This window comes from Buceros rhinoceros, unplaced genomic scaffold, assembly GCF_000710305.1.
Source record: "Buceros rhinoceros silvestris isolate BGI_N320 unplaced genomic scaffold, ASM71030v1 scaffold21744, whole genome shotgun sequence".
NCBI lineage: Eukaryota > Metazoa > Chordata > Aves > Bucerotiformes > Bucerotidae > Buceros > Buceros rhinoceros.
This window is the reverse complement of record NW_010406829.1, coordinates 30,373-46,569: the sequence shown is the minus strand read 5'-3', so window position 1 is coordinate 46,569 and position 16,197 is coordinate 30,373. Positions and strand designations below refer to the sequence as shown.

General features: G+C 49.4%; 1 protein-coding gene across 2 annotated transcripts in view; it reads right to left on the bottom strand.

Annotated features, from left to right (window-relative positions):
* MAP4K5 (mitogen-activated protein kinase kinase kinase kinase 5) overlaps positions 1–16,197 on the bottom strand; it is a 54,546-nt gene that overhangs the window by 7,985 nt on the left and 30,364 nt on the right. For both annotated transcript variants that reach the window (XM_010134272.1, XM_010134273.1), the window contains 18 exons: positions 15,635–15,699; positions 14,813–14,868; positions 13,572–13,619; positions 13,446–13,488; positions 12,205–12,277; positions 11,152–11,283; positions 10,586–10,648; positions 9,217–9,298; positions 8,995–9,111; positions 8,591–8,669; positions 7,919–7,977; positions 6,856–6,920; positions 3,447–3,489; positions 2,873–3,026; positions 1,701–1,798; positions 1,560–1,601; positions 871–955; positions 702–781 (listed from right to left, as the gene is read on the bottom strand). In XM_010134272.1, coding sequence (XP_010132574.1) covers positions 702–781; positions 871–955; positions 1,560–1,601; positions 1,701–1,798; positions 2,873–3,026; positions 3,447–3,489; positions 6,856–6,920; positions 7,919–7,977; positions 8,591–8,669; positions 8,995–9,111; positions 9,217–9,298; positions 10,586–10,648; positions 11,152–11,283; positions 12,205–12,277; positions 13,446–13,488; positions 13,572–13,619; positions 14,813–14,868; positions 15,635–15,699 — 1,384 coding nt within the window. The remainder of the gene's footprint in view (positions 1–701; positions 782–870; positions 956–1,559; positions 1,602–1,700; positions 1,799–2,872; positions 3,027–3,446; positions 3,490–6,855; positions 6,921–7,918; positions 7,978–8,590; positions 8,670–8,994; positions 9,112–9,216; positions 9,299–10,585; positions 10,649–11,151; positions 11,284–12,204; positions 12,278–13,445; positions 13,489–13,571; positions 13,620–14,812; positions 14,869–15,634; positions 15,700–16,197) is intronic.

Genomic DNA, 16,197 nt, shown 5'->3' with positions numbered 1-16,197 from the left:
CCTCCCCTTTTCTTTTGCCCCACTCCGGTTTTGTCCTCTGGCACACTGCTCCCAGGACCCTCTCCTGAGGTTCTCCTCTTGAGCACGGACCTCTGTGCGCTGCTCTTGCTGTGAAATCCTCTCTCTTCCTTTATTTCTCATAGATAACCACCCCACCACCTCTGCTTTGTGACCCATGCCGTGCCTCGGCTGAGTTTAACGCTCTTTAGAGCGCAAAGTGTCTTTGTGAGCTGCTTTAGAAACCTGTAGGTAAAAATCTCATTGGCAGCGTCACTCTGCTCCTCCTGATTCTAAAAAGGCCAATGGAACGCTACCATGATTGCATGAGGTGGCTCTGGAAAGTGTTAGAGAGCCCAGGAAAACGGCAGCAAACATGTATTCATCAGTGGCAGCAAGAGCAGCGGAGTTAAATGGCTGAGGGCTCTGGCAGCATCCAGCAGAGGAGCAACGTGCCATCTAGTGGAGATAGATAGAACAGAGAGGGAAGGGCAGCTCACGGGTCATCTCCACGGAGAAGGAAGAGGTTTCAGTAGAGAGCTCCTCTGAAAGCAGCGTTCCACAGGCAGCAACGAAATACTCGGGCAGGTCGGGAGCTATTGACTGGTGGACTTCCATTGCTGGTGTCCCTCCTATCCCCCCTCCAGCAAACCTTCCTGCTTCACAGCATCCCCAAATCTGTTCTGCGCATTCAGGGCCCTCACCTGTTCCATCGTCGCTTCGTGAAGCTCGTTCAGATTCAAGGTGTAGATGCCTTCCTCTGTGCCAAAGATAATGTACTGATCTGAAACGTTAAGAGACATGGATTAGGTCACAAGCTCGGTACCGCTCTGGCCACAGGCAGGTTAAAATACAATCCCAACATGACTTTACCTTTAGTGTCTGGATGTATCCACGATGTCGCACAGTTGATCTTCAAAGGGCACCCGTCAAAGACTTTGGAAAAACATGCGCCCATCTGAAAAACACCCAGATCACACCCTTCAACCAAGTTTATGCTATAATGTGTTTTCTCTTCTGGCACTTGGCCACTTAGCCCAGACTTCTTTCAGACATCAACTTGCTCTATCAAGCCTCAACGAAACATTTTTATGCTACCATGCAGCTTTCCAAACCTCTTCATTGAGTTTACATATGTTAGGAAACACCACGAGGGACCAGAATGACGTGAACAATTTTACATCCCTCCTGGGTAAGAATATTCCGTGCTCATACAAACGGCACGTGAAGAGAACGCGAGCAGAAATGCTGAAGTACCAACACCCCCTTGCCCCGCCGCCACCTCTCGCCCTGCCTCTTCAGTAATGAGGGGCTGCGCTGGAGGTCACAGCTCACAGAGCCAGCGGAGTGTCCCACCCTGCGCTTCTGGGCTGACCGTGAAAGGAAGGGTTTCAGAAAAGGAAACAGATACGGTGGGTTCGGTACACGAACAGCCACTGGCTGTGAGATGCCGAAAACCACCCCAGCCCAGCTGGTGGCTTATTCTAGCATAGACCTCCTGGCACTAGTGAGGGGCCACAACAGCGGCTTCCAAACACGCCAACTGCGAATGAGCTTCTTACCAGCACCTTCGGTGTGGGCGGTAACCCGTTGACTGCTGGCTTCTGTGGGAAGAAAGAGAGATCATGAACACCTCCCAGGCACTGATACCAAACGAGCTGGCTAACATGACGGGAAATCAGCCCGAGGGTCGCCGTACGTACAGGAAAATCTCTTTTCTCCTTTTTACGTGGCAGTTGAGGGATTTGTCCAGACCCTTCTGCGTTTTCTTCGATGAGTTTCAGCATGCCATCCCCATTCCCTGAAAAGAAGCCCAGACGCTCTCTGTAGCTCACTTGACACAGTGAAATAGGAAATATTTGGTTGTCCTATTCTCCCTTCTCCCCTGTGTCTAGCAGGAGTGGAGAAGTGAGCTCCAGGTTCTCCTCCCCCTCTGCTCTGCCCTGGTGAGGCCACCTCTGGAGTCCTGTGACCAGTTCTGGGCTCCCCAGTTCAGGAGAGTCAGGGAACTACTGGAGAGAGGCCAATGGAGGCTACGAAGATGAGGAGGGGCTGGAGCATCTCTGTGCCGAGGGAAGGCTGAGAGCCCTGGGGCTGTTTAGCTGAAGAGCAGCCTGAGAGGGGACCTCCTCAATGTGACCAAGAGCTAAAGGGGGTCAGGAGGAGGGGCCAGACTCTGCCCAGTGGTGCCCAGAGACAGGACAATGGGCAACGGGCACAAACTGGAACCCGGGAATTTCCACCTGGGCATGAGGAGACACTTCTCTGCTGTGCGGGTGAGGGAGCCCTGGCCCAGGCTGCCCAGAGAGGCTGTGGAGTCTCCTGCTCTGGAGAGATGCCAGCCCTGCCTGGACACCAAACTGGGCACCCTGCTCTGGGGACCTGCTCTAGCAGGGGGTTGGGCTGGGTGATCCCAGAGGTCCCTCCCAACCCATACTACGCTGTCATTCTGTGATTCTCAGGTAGCTGAACCCTTCCCAGGTCAGCTGGTCACTCTTCTGCTGCTAAGCTACCCTGGAAGGAATGCTTCCCACTATCCGAACAGTCCCTGGGCCAATCACAGCTGAGAATAAAGCTGTGGCAAGGTCCCTGCAGAAGATCCTCCCTGCACATTCGCTGGTTTTATGCTATTCCTGCAGGCAACACCGTAACGATATTGCCCAGCTGAGTGTCTTTGTTCTGGGAAGAAGGTTTCCCCCGTGGGTCACGGCTCCAATAAGAAGACATGTAAAAAGGAAAGCTGCACCTTGTGGAAAACTATCCACTGACAAGAGCTGACTCTAGAACTGAGGAGCTTTAGGATGTGTAATGCATTTACCCAGGTCGCTGTATCTGGCCATGAGCAGTCCAGGGCTACTGATGCTGCTGGTCATACCGACGGGGGAGGAATCGGTCTGAGGGCCACAAACGGGGATACTCTGTCTCCTGTGAGCTGGTGGGGCTCTGTTCTGTGAGTCTGGGAAATGTTTTATTGTCTGACATTTCTCATCATCTGGGAGGTTTTCCTCAGGGTAGCTGTTTATTCTTGGCTGCAACAAACCACAGAGGTGAAGGTCATGCGGGAAATGGCACCTGAAAGCACAAACTTCAGACAAGTTGAGTTCAAGTCAGACTGCTTCTACATAACAAAAAATACCCGTCTTGGAGAAAAGACCTTTGACCGCAGAATAATCTAAGAGGTTTTCCTTCTCTGAGGGCAAATCACAGCGGCAGGCAAGAGGACATCGCCCACAGCTTCTCTCTTTGGGGGGAAAATACCTCCAGGTGACTTCATCTAGGGCAGCTGTCCCCCGGGGAGTCCCCCCGGGTCGAGACCACACCGACCGCGAGTCAGTGCAAAACAGGAAGCTGCAGCAAGTCTGCTAGAAGCGGTGCTTCACAGAACCCAGAACCTGCTGAGAGTGTCGGACAGAGGCCGCCCACAGCTCCCAAACCCCACCACCTCTTACCTTTGGAGGTAGCGGAGGAGGCCCTGCTCGCTTCAGTGTCGATCTACAACGAGAAGGTGCAGTGGTGTCTTAGTCAAACAACCAGCTGAACAGTTACCTGAGAACACAGACTGCAAACGAGACGAGCTAGATGCAGAGAACAGATGGCTTTGCATGAACGGGGTTAAACTAGAAGTTCCAGAGTGGGAGAAAAGCGCGTTAATCTTGTTAGAAGCGTTGGAGTTCGATAAACACGCGTTCTCTCATAAATATAGAGCGTTCTGTGATGAAGGGTGCTTGAAATCAGCAAATAAACACACGTTCAGGGACCAGTTTGGGGCTTCCACTCTGGATCAGCTGCCCATACCCCACCAGAGCTCCGCAGGAGCATCCGCACGTCCTGTCACTCCCAGCCCTGCCTCAGGATGGATGGATTAATCCACACAAAACCTGCTTTAAAGCATGAGGCCTTTCCACAGGCGCTTGGGGATAACCTGGGGAAGGGGAGCGCAGGAGGACAGCGCTACGTGGTGGACATTCTCCTGGCGATCAGATCAACAGTCAAGCGTGCGTTAGGCCTTCGAGCGCAGCCAGCCCGTGTGTTTTTATGAGCGGCAAAGCTGCCCGCAGCCTTGGGAGGGAAGAGGATTGGCCGGACGCTGCCTGCGATAGCGGGAGTCGCGCGGAGCAAACACCACGGCACGCGGAGGAGGAGCCGCACTCACTCTTCAACGTCTTCGCTCCCATCGCCAAATTTGGTAAGCAGTCCCCTAGGTAAAACGTTTATACAAGTAAGAGCTCTGCGCTGAGGTCGACAGGTGCCACGACACGCATCGGTGACACGCCACTAGCCTCTCCCAGCCTCTTCAAACCACAGCGTTTTCTCTCCCATTCACTGCATTAAGCCCTTTCTCGTTCAGGATGCTCCTTGCCTTCCCCTCTGGGGAAAAGCTTGCTTCCACACCAGATACCACCGACCCACCTGTCACTTCCTGAACAAAATATTGTGGAAAGGCCTAACAACAGCACATACAAACAAAGAAAAAGAATAAATAATGAGAACAGAGGAAGTCACTGGGAGACAAACGGAGAAAAGCCTTTACAAAGGGAAGTTTCCTCCTCCAGTGTTACAGGCTAAAGGCACAGACTCCTTCCCATCACAGTGGGAATTTTTTGTTTCAAAGCTCCCCCAGGGCGAAAAAAGAAATGGTGACTAGAGGATCAAAGCAGCACTGAAAAGATAATCCTGAAATGAACAAAAATGGGCAAAATTTTGCAAAAAGGCAATTTTTCAAGCTGTGTAAATAAAAAGTAAACTGCATTAAATGTAAAACAAAAGACTAACCCACCAATCTAAAGCCAATAAACAGCGTTCCTGAGCGTGCCGTTGTGAGTTCGGAGCGGTTGGTGGAAGAGGCAGCTCAGAAAGCTGCTGCCTCAGCGTTCAACCAGGACAGGCTGCCTCGGGCTGCAGCAGCCACCGGGCTGAGCCTGCGGCCAGCTGGACTTGAAGAGCTTAAAGGTATCTTCCAACCAAAATGATGTGGTGATTCTGGCTCTCTGCCGGCAGAGCAGACACCCCTGGAGCCCACCAACTCACACCTCCTGCCGCGATCTGCCCCACCACCCACTGAGGCAACAAACAGGAAAACAAACGCGTATTATACAAAACTAACCCAGCCCAATCTGGATTAACGTGAGATTTCCCTGCACGTTCCTTTCGGAGGGAAAGCAGCAGGCAGCTGCCTACAGGAAATATTGAAAAATTTGTAAGAGGAGTCCAACCATTGAGAAAAACCACCTCCATAATACAGAGAACTTATTAAAAAATTAGTTTTAAAATGCTACAACAAGGATGAGAAAAAACAAGAAGTTCAGTCATCAGGTCCACACTCCGGTCTCCCCCTTCCAGTCAAGTAGTTCCCCAGCTGAAGGTATCAACCCCATCCCCTCTGGTAACAGCCAAGGGGCATGAAAAGCAGGGACCTCCCCCCACGTCCTCTCTGCGCACCCCTGGTGTCACCGGGAGCTGCTGGGACAGCGCAGCTATGCATTTCCTGTTTATCTTTCAAACTGGAAGTGGTTTCCAAGTAAGCAGCACAGATTCATCATCCAGAAACTTTCTGCTTGTCCCTTTCAATACCAAATCTGTAGCTATTTACCCATTTATAGCCCTAGCAACGTTTGCCATGGCTGCATTCCTTCTGCTTTTGACACAGCCCTTAATAATGCTGCAGAAACACCATCAGGGCAGTAAGTCACTTTGCCAGGAGGAGTTTCCCTCCCTCCCTGCTCCTCGACCCCGCAGACTCCAGCTGTCTGCAGCAAGGCCAGCGCTCATGAGAAAGGCTTTCAATCATCGGGCACACAAACAAACCGGGAGAGGACGGGAAGCAGTTGCTGACAGAGCTGGACAGGGAGAGGCAGTGCCCAAAAAGCCACCACGAGAGTGAGAACGGAAAACAGGTTGAACTCGGAAAGACCCAACCATGGCGACAGGGCCAGCTTTCCAGGGGGTAATGTCAGCTGACGGCTTAGGCAAGACTTTATCTGCCAAACAGCCACAGCAATTCACTGCTCCTCAGCTCCAAATGCAAACGGGAGGCAGGGTTGTTTTAGTTGAGCAAGTATTCCAACCGGAATACCATCCCTCCCTGCACGTGTGCATCAGCCAGCGGTACCAAACGTCCGCACGCTTCGCTGCAAAGTCAAAGATTGCCTTTAAGGGCAGGATCCAGGGTTTTGCAGCAAAAGGAAGCCTCGTACCTAGTAAATTCAGCCCTCACGTGGACAGAGTTGTGCTCCCTTATTTCAGGCCTGCTTTATCCCAGGGATATCCGTTCGAGCACACCTTTACCTAAAACTTTTCACCCCAACTCTGCCTGACTGTGTTACAGATCGCACTGACAGACACCACGGCAGAAGCAGCCGTGCTCTCGTACTGAACCGGGCCAAACCAAACCTCCAGAGCTGGTTTCTCTTGCCCTTCCTTGTGAGGCCCCGGATCCGGGGCTGCGAACATGTGTTGCCACAGGATGTCACAGCCACCGCCACGGCTCGGAGGAGAAGGGCAAGGCAGGAGGAGCCTGAATTCAGCCCTTGCAAGGTCACCAGCTTCGCTTCAGAAAAGTGCTTTGCTGAGTTATCTGTGTGCTGGCCGTACATTTACACTTGGCTTTCCAGCTACAGCTGGGGAGTCACAACAAGGGTAAACCAAGCTGCTGTTCACAGTTAAACCAGATCAAAACCCATTCCCCCAGAGGATGACCCACCAGCAGCAGGAGGAGGGTGAAGTCTCCTTTACTTTATGACTGTTGAAGTGGACTAGGGCTCAGGGTTTGATTTTTCCACCATAGCTCAGTTTTTCTTGCAGAGTGTATTTTCACATTAAGTCACAGAAATAAAACGTGGTTTTAAACTCTGTACTTACTTGCTGCTTCCAACATCAACGAAAGGATTCCAATGCGAAGCAAAGTCAGTGCCAGCTGCCACAACCTGAGGATGCAGAAATTGTCACCGATTCTCCCCCCCATCAAACTGAAGCACCAGATCCGCAGCTTGTGGAGAGGCCTGGGAGATTCCCAAGCCCGCAGAATGACCCATAAGCAGTGAAATAAAATCCCAAAATGAAATAATGTTTTACAATCTAATTATAAAGCGATTATTAGCACTTCTTAGTCTCAAAAGCAGCGCCTGGAAATGGTACAAGGTCAGTATCAAGTGGCAATAACTACCACGAAAGCAAAAGGGGAGGATTTTCCATTCAGGGCACTGCCACGACACTCTGCCAGCAAGCTAACGTTCTGTACCACCTCCAAACTGGTCTGAGATGCCACCAGCAGAGGCTGGGAGCGTTCCCATTGCTAGGCACGGCTCTGAGGGGACCCGACTGGTAACAACTCGTACAGATCTGATTGGTGTCAAAGAGCAGATGAACTCGTACCTACCTGGTGAGCTGGAGCACAGCGTAAAAAACAGGAGCGGGGTTTTTCTGGAGCGCTGAGCACTAACGTCTCCAAACCCAAACTGAGGGCAGCTGCTGCTCTTCCCAACACTCACTAAAAACTGGAGCCCCTGTGCGCACAGGCACACGCTGAGCCCGAAGAACGTTAATTAGCTGATGTGCAGTAAACTGCCGAGGGCTGCAACAAAGAGCAGCAGCTCACGGGGGGCAAAACCGGCTGCAGGCGAGCTGGCGGCCCGCCAAGAGACACGCAGCGAGTAAACCCTGCCGAAGGGAAGGTCAGGGCCTCCAACGCAGAACGGCCTCTCCACGTTAACAAACTAACTGGCACACGCTGCTTTTTTTGGTCTGACCACGGATCCCTACACAAAGCGTGGAGGGCAACTCATTTCCTTAAACACGCGTCTGGGGACCAGGAGTGCTGTTCTCATGACTTCATACTTCAGGGACAGGTTACTCCGGGTGGAACCACAAAGCAAGGAAGACACTGTGACTTTAATCAATGAAGAAACCCCAAACCTGTCCTTACCATTTCATCCCGAGCTTCTGTTTCTTTCCGTAGCGGGGGCTCAAACTGCAGCTTATCAACTGCAAAACACGACATTTTCATGTTTATCACATACATCGTTATACCGGGGCTCTTTCAACACTCACAACAGCGAAACACACGTTGTAACAGAGCTAAATATGTCCACAACGCTTAATCTGCCTATAATACACGACCCACACTTCAGTATCGGCATTACTGTCTAGATGCTTAAGTTTGCAAATACAAAACCCACAGGAAAGAGAGACCGAAAGTAAATACTGAGTCATCATATGGAAGTGCATTAAAACGTAACTGCACAACCACACGCTACTGTGGATGCACGTGAGAAAGGCCTTTAGCAGCAAAATTCCTAGGAGCGTGATGATGTACCCGATGCAGAGGAGTGGACAGCGTTCACGCTGCAGAAGACATTAGAGCAAGGAGATGGGGGGAAACAGCAGAAAACCAGACAAGGTTTCAGTCTGGTTTTGGAAAAATATTCTTGAAGGTTTGTGTGTATGTGCTGTCTCTTCTGGTTTTGTTTCTCAAAAGTGCCAAGAGATTTTCCAGAGCCCACGACAAAAGAATGACACCGACATGCTCCATCGGTAGAAGCAAACCAGAGCTGCAAAATGGGGTTATACCGCAAAACACAGCACAGCGGACACTCACAGTTGATCTCCGACGCCGTTCTTTCTGCCCTGATGTTCCTGTTCGTAGAACGAATGGTGTGGCGGATGATGGCGTGAGGCTGCAGGGGTTAAAATTGAGAAGATGAGAGAAGTCCTGTGGCTTTCTGTTGGATCTCAATCAAACCATCAAGGAGAGAGAAGAGCTGTTGCAGTCACAGCCCGTAAGGCACACTGCCTCTGTCCCACCCCGCAGAGGACCGTTCCACACACCCCCAGCACGCGTGTGACAAGCGCTGGGACAATATTTTCCCGCCTCTCCTGCACAGTAACTCTCCCAACGCTGGGGCAGTCCCCCTGCCAAGCTGCAATCTTACGCTCCCAAAGCAAAGCGGCATGTTGCCACCGCAGTTGTACCTGAAGACAGAGACGAAAAGATGTTCTCACCTCAAAATCATCGTCATCAACTTCACCGTAGTGCGTGTGGTTGTCGGGATTATTCACTTTGTCCAACAGCTCGACTGCTAAAGACCTGGAAAGACCAGGCTGCCCCACAAAGCTATGCTGGAATGGCGGAAGAGAACAAGCTGTAACAGGCGACGTTCACCGACACTCACCCAGTACGGAACATTACTGACTGTACCCTTCTTTCCTGAGTAAGTCACTTACAGAAAGGAGTCTGTCCGCTGTCGGCCTCTTCTTTGGGTTTTTTGTAAGTGCTATTTTGACAAAATTATGGAATGTTGATGACCTGAAAGAAAAATTAGGTTTAATCTTTAATTTTCTCAGCAGGCTATTTTTAATTTTAACACAGTTACTGCTCAGACTGCCAAAGGGTCGTGCTAAATTCGAGTGTCGCCCAGGTACCTCATCTCAGGCTTGAATAATTACATTTCCAACTTAAAATAGGAAAGACACCCCATTCAATTCACAGAGCTTGCATGGAGAACGTTTTGATACAAAAAATAAACCCAACACACATGGTGCTATTTCAACTTTTCCCAATTGTTACAGAATTAGGTGCAAGAAATAAAAACTGAATTACATACCCAGCCAACCCTCAAAACCTAGTCAGACCTGCCCGTGTCATGGTTCTTGGCTACAGGCAGGAAAACAAAATACAAAGTTCTAGACAAGGGTCTCATCTCTCTCTTCAAAACGCTTTGTTGGTACTTTCCGAACAAGGGGGACTGTGTCCCATCACCTCTTTTTACCTAACTGGATGTTGTGACCGGCCCTACGATTTCTCGAGCATTTTGAGGTCTCTCTGGGGACAGCATCAGCCCCAGCCTCCCGCCTTCCCATCACGGTACAAACCACATTTCCTCTCCGCTCTCAGCCTCTGCGAAGGCGGCACTGGAGAAGTACAGTGCATTGGCTGGGGTCACGTGGAGCGGTCTCGACACAGGAAACAGGCACTTCGAAGTGTTTTCTCCCTTCCCCTATCACACATCTGCCCACCCAAACACCTCAAACTGAGCAGCAGCATCAGGAGCAGAAGATCCTGCATACCAGAACTGTTTTGAGTCTCATCGATAAAAGGTGGCTTAGCGTGGTGCCAAACCTGCAGGCGCTGGGAAGGTCTCCCAGGTCAAACACACCAACGCAAGCATTAAACGATTACCTGTCCCATGGACAGTGGCAAATGCCCCATTATAGGAATTAAGGGGAAAGGATAAAAACAATTTTTCTTCCTAGAAGACCCAAAGAGACCAAAGGAGGGAGATTTCGCCTCCCTCTGGATCACCAGCAGGGATCAATGTACACAGGCAGGGCTGTCCTGTCCCGACTGCAGGTTTTCTGTCCTGTCGGAAAAGGTCTGCGGCCGCTGCCGGACCTTAACCCTCGCGTTTGCTTTCACACCTATAAAAAACAACTAGTTGTTTCTCAGCGGAACTCCCTGCAGGTGAAATCACCTCTCGGGTTCCCGAGTTTAAAACTCGCACACGCTGTTTTTCACCACCTCCCTTCAGTAGCGACAAGTATTTTTTTTCACATTACCTACAAAATACGGAACAGAGGAAAGAGTTTAACCCACCATTTAGCTTTTTCCTTTAGCTTTGGCGGTTGAAAATTACTTTTTGACATTAAAAACAAAGCCCTAAAAGTAAAGGAAAAATAATGTTATTATACAGTAAAAAAAGAATTCATTTCATTCCAATATCTGAACACTTTATATATAGATACCTTATGGTACGGATCATACTGGTGAAACTGGATTATAGTCTATACTGTATCAGAGGGCAGATGCAGTAAAGCTGCTGATTTTCTTATCTTTAAGTAAAACCTTTTCTCACCATGCATAGTCCTGTTAAACACAAGGCAACAGCTTCCCTAGTGATCTGCTACCCCTGTTCTTAACCACATGGGCGTGGACACTCCAAAGCGGGGGGGTAATTAAAAATTTCAGTGATAATTTCAATTCCAAATTTCAGTCTGCAGCTTCAGCCTGATGTCCTGAAAAAAGCCACAGCTCGCGCAGGAATTTGGTGTTGTGAAGGAATCCTGGTGTGAGGTTTTGGGTCTGAGCTAGGGAGGAGGCTGAGCTCTGTCTCCTGGGACTGAAGAGGGTCTGGGAGCTAAGCAAGCCCCCAGCAGACAGACCTCATGGGGTGGAGATCAAACATGGGCGGCTGAAGCTCTGCAAGTTCAATCGCCGTTATTCCAACTGCCCAGATATCACAGAGCTGGTTATATCCGCTGTTCTTTTCCACCGCTGCCACTTCGGGAGCCATCCTTGAAAAGCAAAAGCATTGTTCATCGAGAGCACCGGCTGCTTCCAACAGTGCCCGGGAGTGGGAGGCACGAAGCCCATCACGTAAGCCCACAGCAGGAACACCCCCAAAGAGCTAAGTCAGGGAAAGATGTGACATCCCTATCCCTGTCCCCTCGCCCAGCACTGGGGGAGAGCAGAAGCACAGCGAGGTGATGTGTTCTGCCCCAGCTCATGGGCTGGACAGCAGTGCTGGCACCAGAACCAGCCTCATGATTCCTGGTGAAATGCTTTGATGATCAGATAATCTTCCTGCCCCCAGCCCTCCTTCTCCAGCAGGATAAAGAGGGCAGTGAACAGTTAAAAGCCCTTGTCTGGATTAAGCTGTACCTATGTGCTCAGTCCATACCAAGAACGCTGCCCGAGGCCTCTCGGCTGCATCGCGGTAACACCAGAAAGCAACACAGGGAAACTGCGTGTGCAATGCAGCTTGGGAGTGACAGTGAGATATCTGCACATTGAGTGCTGTCCTGTACAGACTCCCATCAGCAGAGCTGATGAAAAGAGAGTTTAAAATCTGGTTTTCTTTGCAATTCTTTCCTCACAGAAATCAAAGAGACACTGTTTAGTTTATTCACTCAAAGCGAAGTTGCTGAGAAACAAAATGACCATCAGGTACCCAGAAAAGGCGGGGAGAGTTCTGCACTGTGAGAACAGCCCTCAATCCTGCCCCAAACTCTGCGTTACACCCACCCACCGGCTACCATCAGCACTCCCAGACTGTCACCCCTTGGCATTTCACTGGGAAGAAAGGGAATTGATGCGATTGCTATGTATCGATTTAAAAATACGTGTGTGTTCTTCAGTGCCTGTACTTTGGGATCCCTGGCCCTGGCACAGCCTTAGCTGTGCCTACGGTCACAGCAACCGCCGCGGTTCCCTACCAGTACGGGGTGCCGATGAACGATTTCCTCTTCGCTATGGTGGCTGTTATCTTTGCTGCCACGCCGAAGTCAGCTGGAAAATAAAATTATCCTAAGACTTAGAAATCTCATTTTAAGACCTCAATTCTACCCTTATTATGAAAGAAGAATCACTTTTCTCATCCAAATTAAAAATTCATTAAGCTTCAATAGTTCAAGATTATTAATGAGATCAGCCAATATCTTCACTGACATGACTTCAAATTGAAAAGATCAATTTCTACGTCCAGTCCAGCTTGCTCATGATCCTGCTCCTCTCCCAGCTAGTTTTCCATCTCATAATACAGCAACCAAGCAACCTCACGGAATTTAGTGGATATCAGTTTAATATTCAGAAGGAAAACCAGCATCACGCTTTGGAAATGGTGCTACTTCTGTGTTCTTGGTGGAGGAACTGTGGGCAGCCCTCTGCTCTCATGCCTGGAGTCTCTGTCTAGGGGACAGCCACCCCTCGCTCTCAGAGCTGCAGATTACTGGGTGGTGTCACAGAGCCACGAATTATTTAACCCTTTCTTATTTTTATTGCATTTGTGTTATGAGAGCTGGTGGTTCTCATAACTGGGGACAAAACTGGAGGTATCAGAGGGTTTACTGCCATCAGTGGAATCTCCTATCAGTTCCAAGGTTCCACTCCTTGGTTTTTTTCTTTCTCCTTCATTAAAAAGCTGTACTTTGCCAGCACAGCACTCTGGGTTCACCGCAGGGGAGGAAACGTGTAGAAGCACACGGCGTCCCCAAAGAGCAGCGATGCAGCCAACGCGCAACCGCCCTGACTCCAGCACCAGGCACAGCGAGACGATGAGCAGCCGCTGCTTCTCCCAGGATGTCTGCCAGGCCCCGGAGGTGGTGTCTCACACCATGAGTCCTCGGAGCCTCGGAGGGAGAGCTGCCTTTCGGGCTAGGAACTAACATGTTGATACCCAGGGAACCCCAACCTGGCAAAGTCCAGGGGAACCTGGGAGGCTTCAGGCTTGGTGGTTGAAAAACGAAATTATCTGTGACTCCCTGATAGAACACAAAACTTCTCCTATCGTGGGTACACAACGGAGACGTTCTGGTTACTTTCTGTTGTCTTAATGCAATGACAAAAGCAAAAGGCAACCTGCTAAACCGAAGATCCAGCTGGTACCGTAGCTTTTGACTCATCAGATTAACACGCTCCCATTTGCTTTCTGTCTTATTATTGAATTCCAGCAACTTACCTAATTTGACATCTCCGTGGTCTGTTAGTAGAATATTTGCCCCCTAAAACGTAATAAACAGAAAGTTTAAAACCCTTATGACCAATGTTGTTCTGCACTAGAGAGTTTAAGACAGTTCCTCATTACCTTTATATCTCTGTGCATTTTGCCCTTCATATGCAAATAAGCGAGACCCTGGAAAGAAGAGAGACACCACGCATCACTTTGCCGTTCGTTAACGTACTGCAGAGCCAGTCCTGTTTGGTAAATTCAAATTACTTGATGTCTTTTGTTTGAAAGCAGAGAAATTTGAGATTAGCAGAGAAGAGGGATGCTGGATTCTGTTCCTCATCTCTCCCGGCTCCCGCCAACACACATCAAGACTCGTTTAAACCACTCATGGTGTAAATTTTTACATAGCTATTTGCGTATTTTCAAAACAAACCTCAAGATACATCACCTCGTCCCTTTTCTAAAATTAAACTACTTTTTTAATGTCCTGAAGGTTTCAGCAAGCAGGTGCTCAGCCTTCAAGCTGCCCTTCCAGCAATACGAGTTCCTCGGAAAGAAGAGATCAGGAACAGAACTGCCAACAGAGCAGCTCACAGACCGACACCCCCGCCTCTGGCAGCGCCCAGTTCAGCCACTGCTGCAGGGAAAGGTGTGCACCCCCACGACGCTCACACCTAATTATTCACGGGTACAGAGTGGGGAAAGGACAGTTCCTTTCAAAAACAAGCTGCCTGCATCATCTTGTCTGGCATTTCTAGTTATCACAAAGTGAAACATGATTTTAGTCACCTGGTTGCAGCATTTTTCTTCTACGAATTATTAGAATTTCCTGCCACAGATCACACAGGCAGTTTAAAATGTGCCTTTTTGGTTTTTCCTCTCCATTACTCAGCTACTCACCCTCGCTCATGAGCGTTAGCTGTCCTCTGCAACCAGATTCAACCATTTGTCCTAAACAACTGCCGCACTGAATCGCTGCGACAGAACAAGGGACGCAAACAGCCCAGACACCACCAGCACCGCGGTGGCGGCCTGCACAGACCTGTCCTCCGCTGCTCCTGAGCCCAACCGGCTCAGCAGAGCCGCAGCAGCGCTTCTGTGCTGTGAGGAGATCCACAGAGCCGGCTGCTCTTGCGCAAGCACCTTTGCAAAACACAGCGCAGAGCAGCGCTGCTCCGGCAAATATTTGCACTGCATTACTGGAGTTATTTACAACCCAGAAACTAACAGATTAACCCTGGTTAAATGACCTCAGCTGGACTCCCGTGCTTATGAACGTAAGTGATGGTACTGGAGAGCCTTCTGAAATCATCTTCTGCACCTACTTGCTGCACAGGTAGCAAACGCTTTGTGGTATCGCTGGCGCAGCACCGTACCTGTAAAGTTTCTCTGCACACGTACGCGATCTGTAGCTCTGACAGCGGTCCTGTTACTGAAAACAACAATGAAAGAGCGGGTAAGTCGCCAATATACCAGCACATAAATAACACTGGGAAGCTGCCAAAAAGCGGCATCTCCACGCAAAAGCTGAAGACTGATTTTACATGAACTGAAAAGCTGCTTTGACAGAAAGGCTCTCTGTAAAAAACCAGCACAGCAACAGAAGACAATGCCCACAGCGAGAGGCAAACCTGTTTTGACAGAAATCTAATCCTCGTGTACAAGGGACTTTGTAATAATGTAATATCCTGTATTCCCAGGAAGTTAAAAACCAATGGAAGCGATTTCTGTTCATTTTTTAGTATCAGAAGCAGCAGTGTTCTACGCTATGGACGTGGAATTGCTTTCAAGCTATTTGTACTAACTGGCTGAAAAATCAAGCAGAAAGAGCTCTGGTACTCAAGAACTCCACGTTATCGTGCAGTATCACAGAGCAAGTCCCCAGACTGCTTTTCTAGCAGCTCCAACAAATTCCCCTACTCAACTGACAACTCTAAATGAATCCTCAGAGGGGGAAATAACAATAAAAGAGCGGCATGGCATTGCACAGGAGGGATTTTCACCTTGGATATTCCGCCCTAGAATGGCAGGGTACAAACCCAAAATGACAGTCATGATATTTGAAAAGTGCCCTCGAAAAAAATACGTGCTGTGCCCGGCCAGTACCAACCGATCCCCGTTACTTTGGTTATTATTTATCTCTCTCCTCTGCAGAAAGCTTCCAAAGGGTACAGACGTTAAAATGAGTCCTGACGTACCATGGTAAATATCCTGGAGGGATCCCCCGCCGCAGTACTCCATGCATATCCACAGCTTCTCACGGCTGCCAAAAGAAAGGTAAAACACAGGCATCAGAAGCTGATTCATCTGCATATGGGACAGAGCTAATAACCATTATTGAAAGTATTTCTATTGCGTTTGATCATTCGTCATTAAAAACCCACGTTCTGATACATGACCAGCAGTTACGCGTTTTACATGATATTAACAATCTCAGTATAAATCCTCACCTATCAAAATGAACAGTTTATATCAAAATCCCTGAACATTATCAGACCTGCTTTACCTCCGTCCTGCCAAGCGCAGTGAAGAAGAGGCAGAAGAACCACCCAAGGTTTACCTGCTATCAGCCAGATTACATCAGGTGAGGCTGACGCCGTGAGTTTGACGTGTTCAGTTGAAATTTCCTAACTGATAGCTCAACAACTCGTCGTGGCCTCCAAAAAGGCTGCTGGGGGTTTAGAAATCTAGCCATTCTGTCCCAGTTGCAGTCCATTTGAGCTGTACAGTTTGCTCAAAAAAACACAGCCCTCTGAGAACG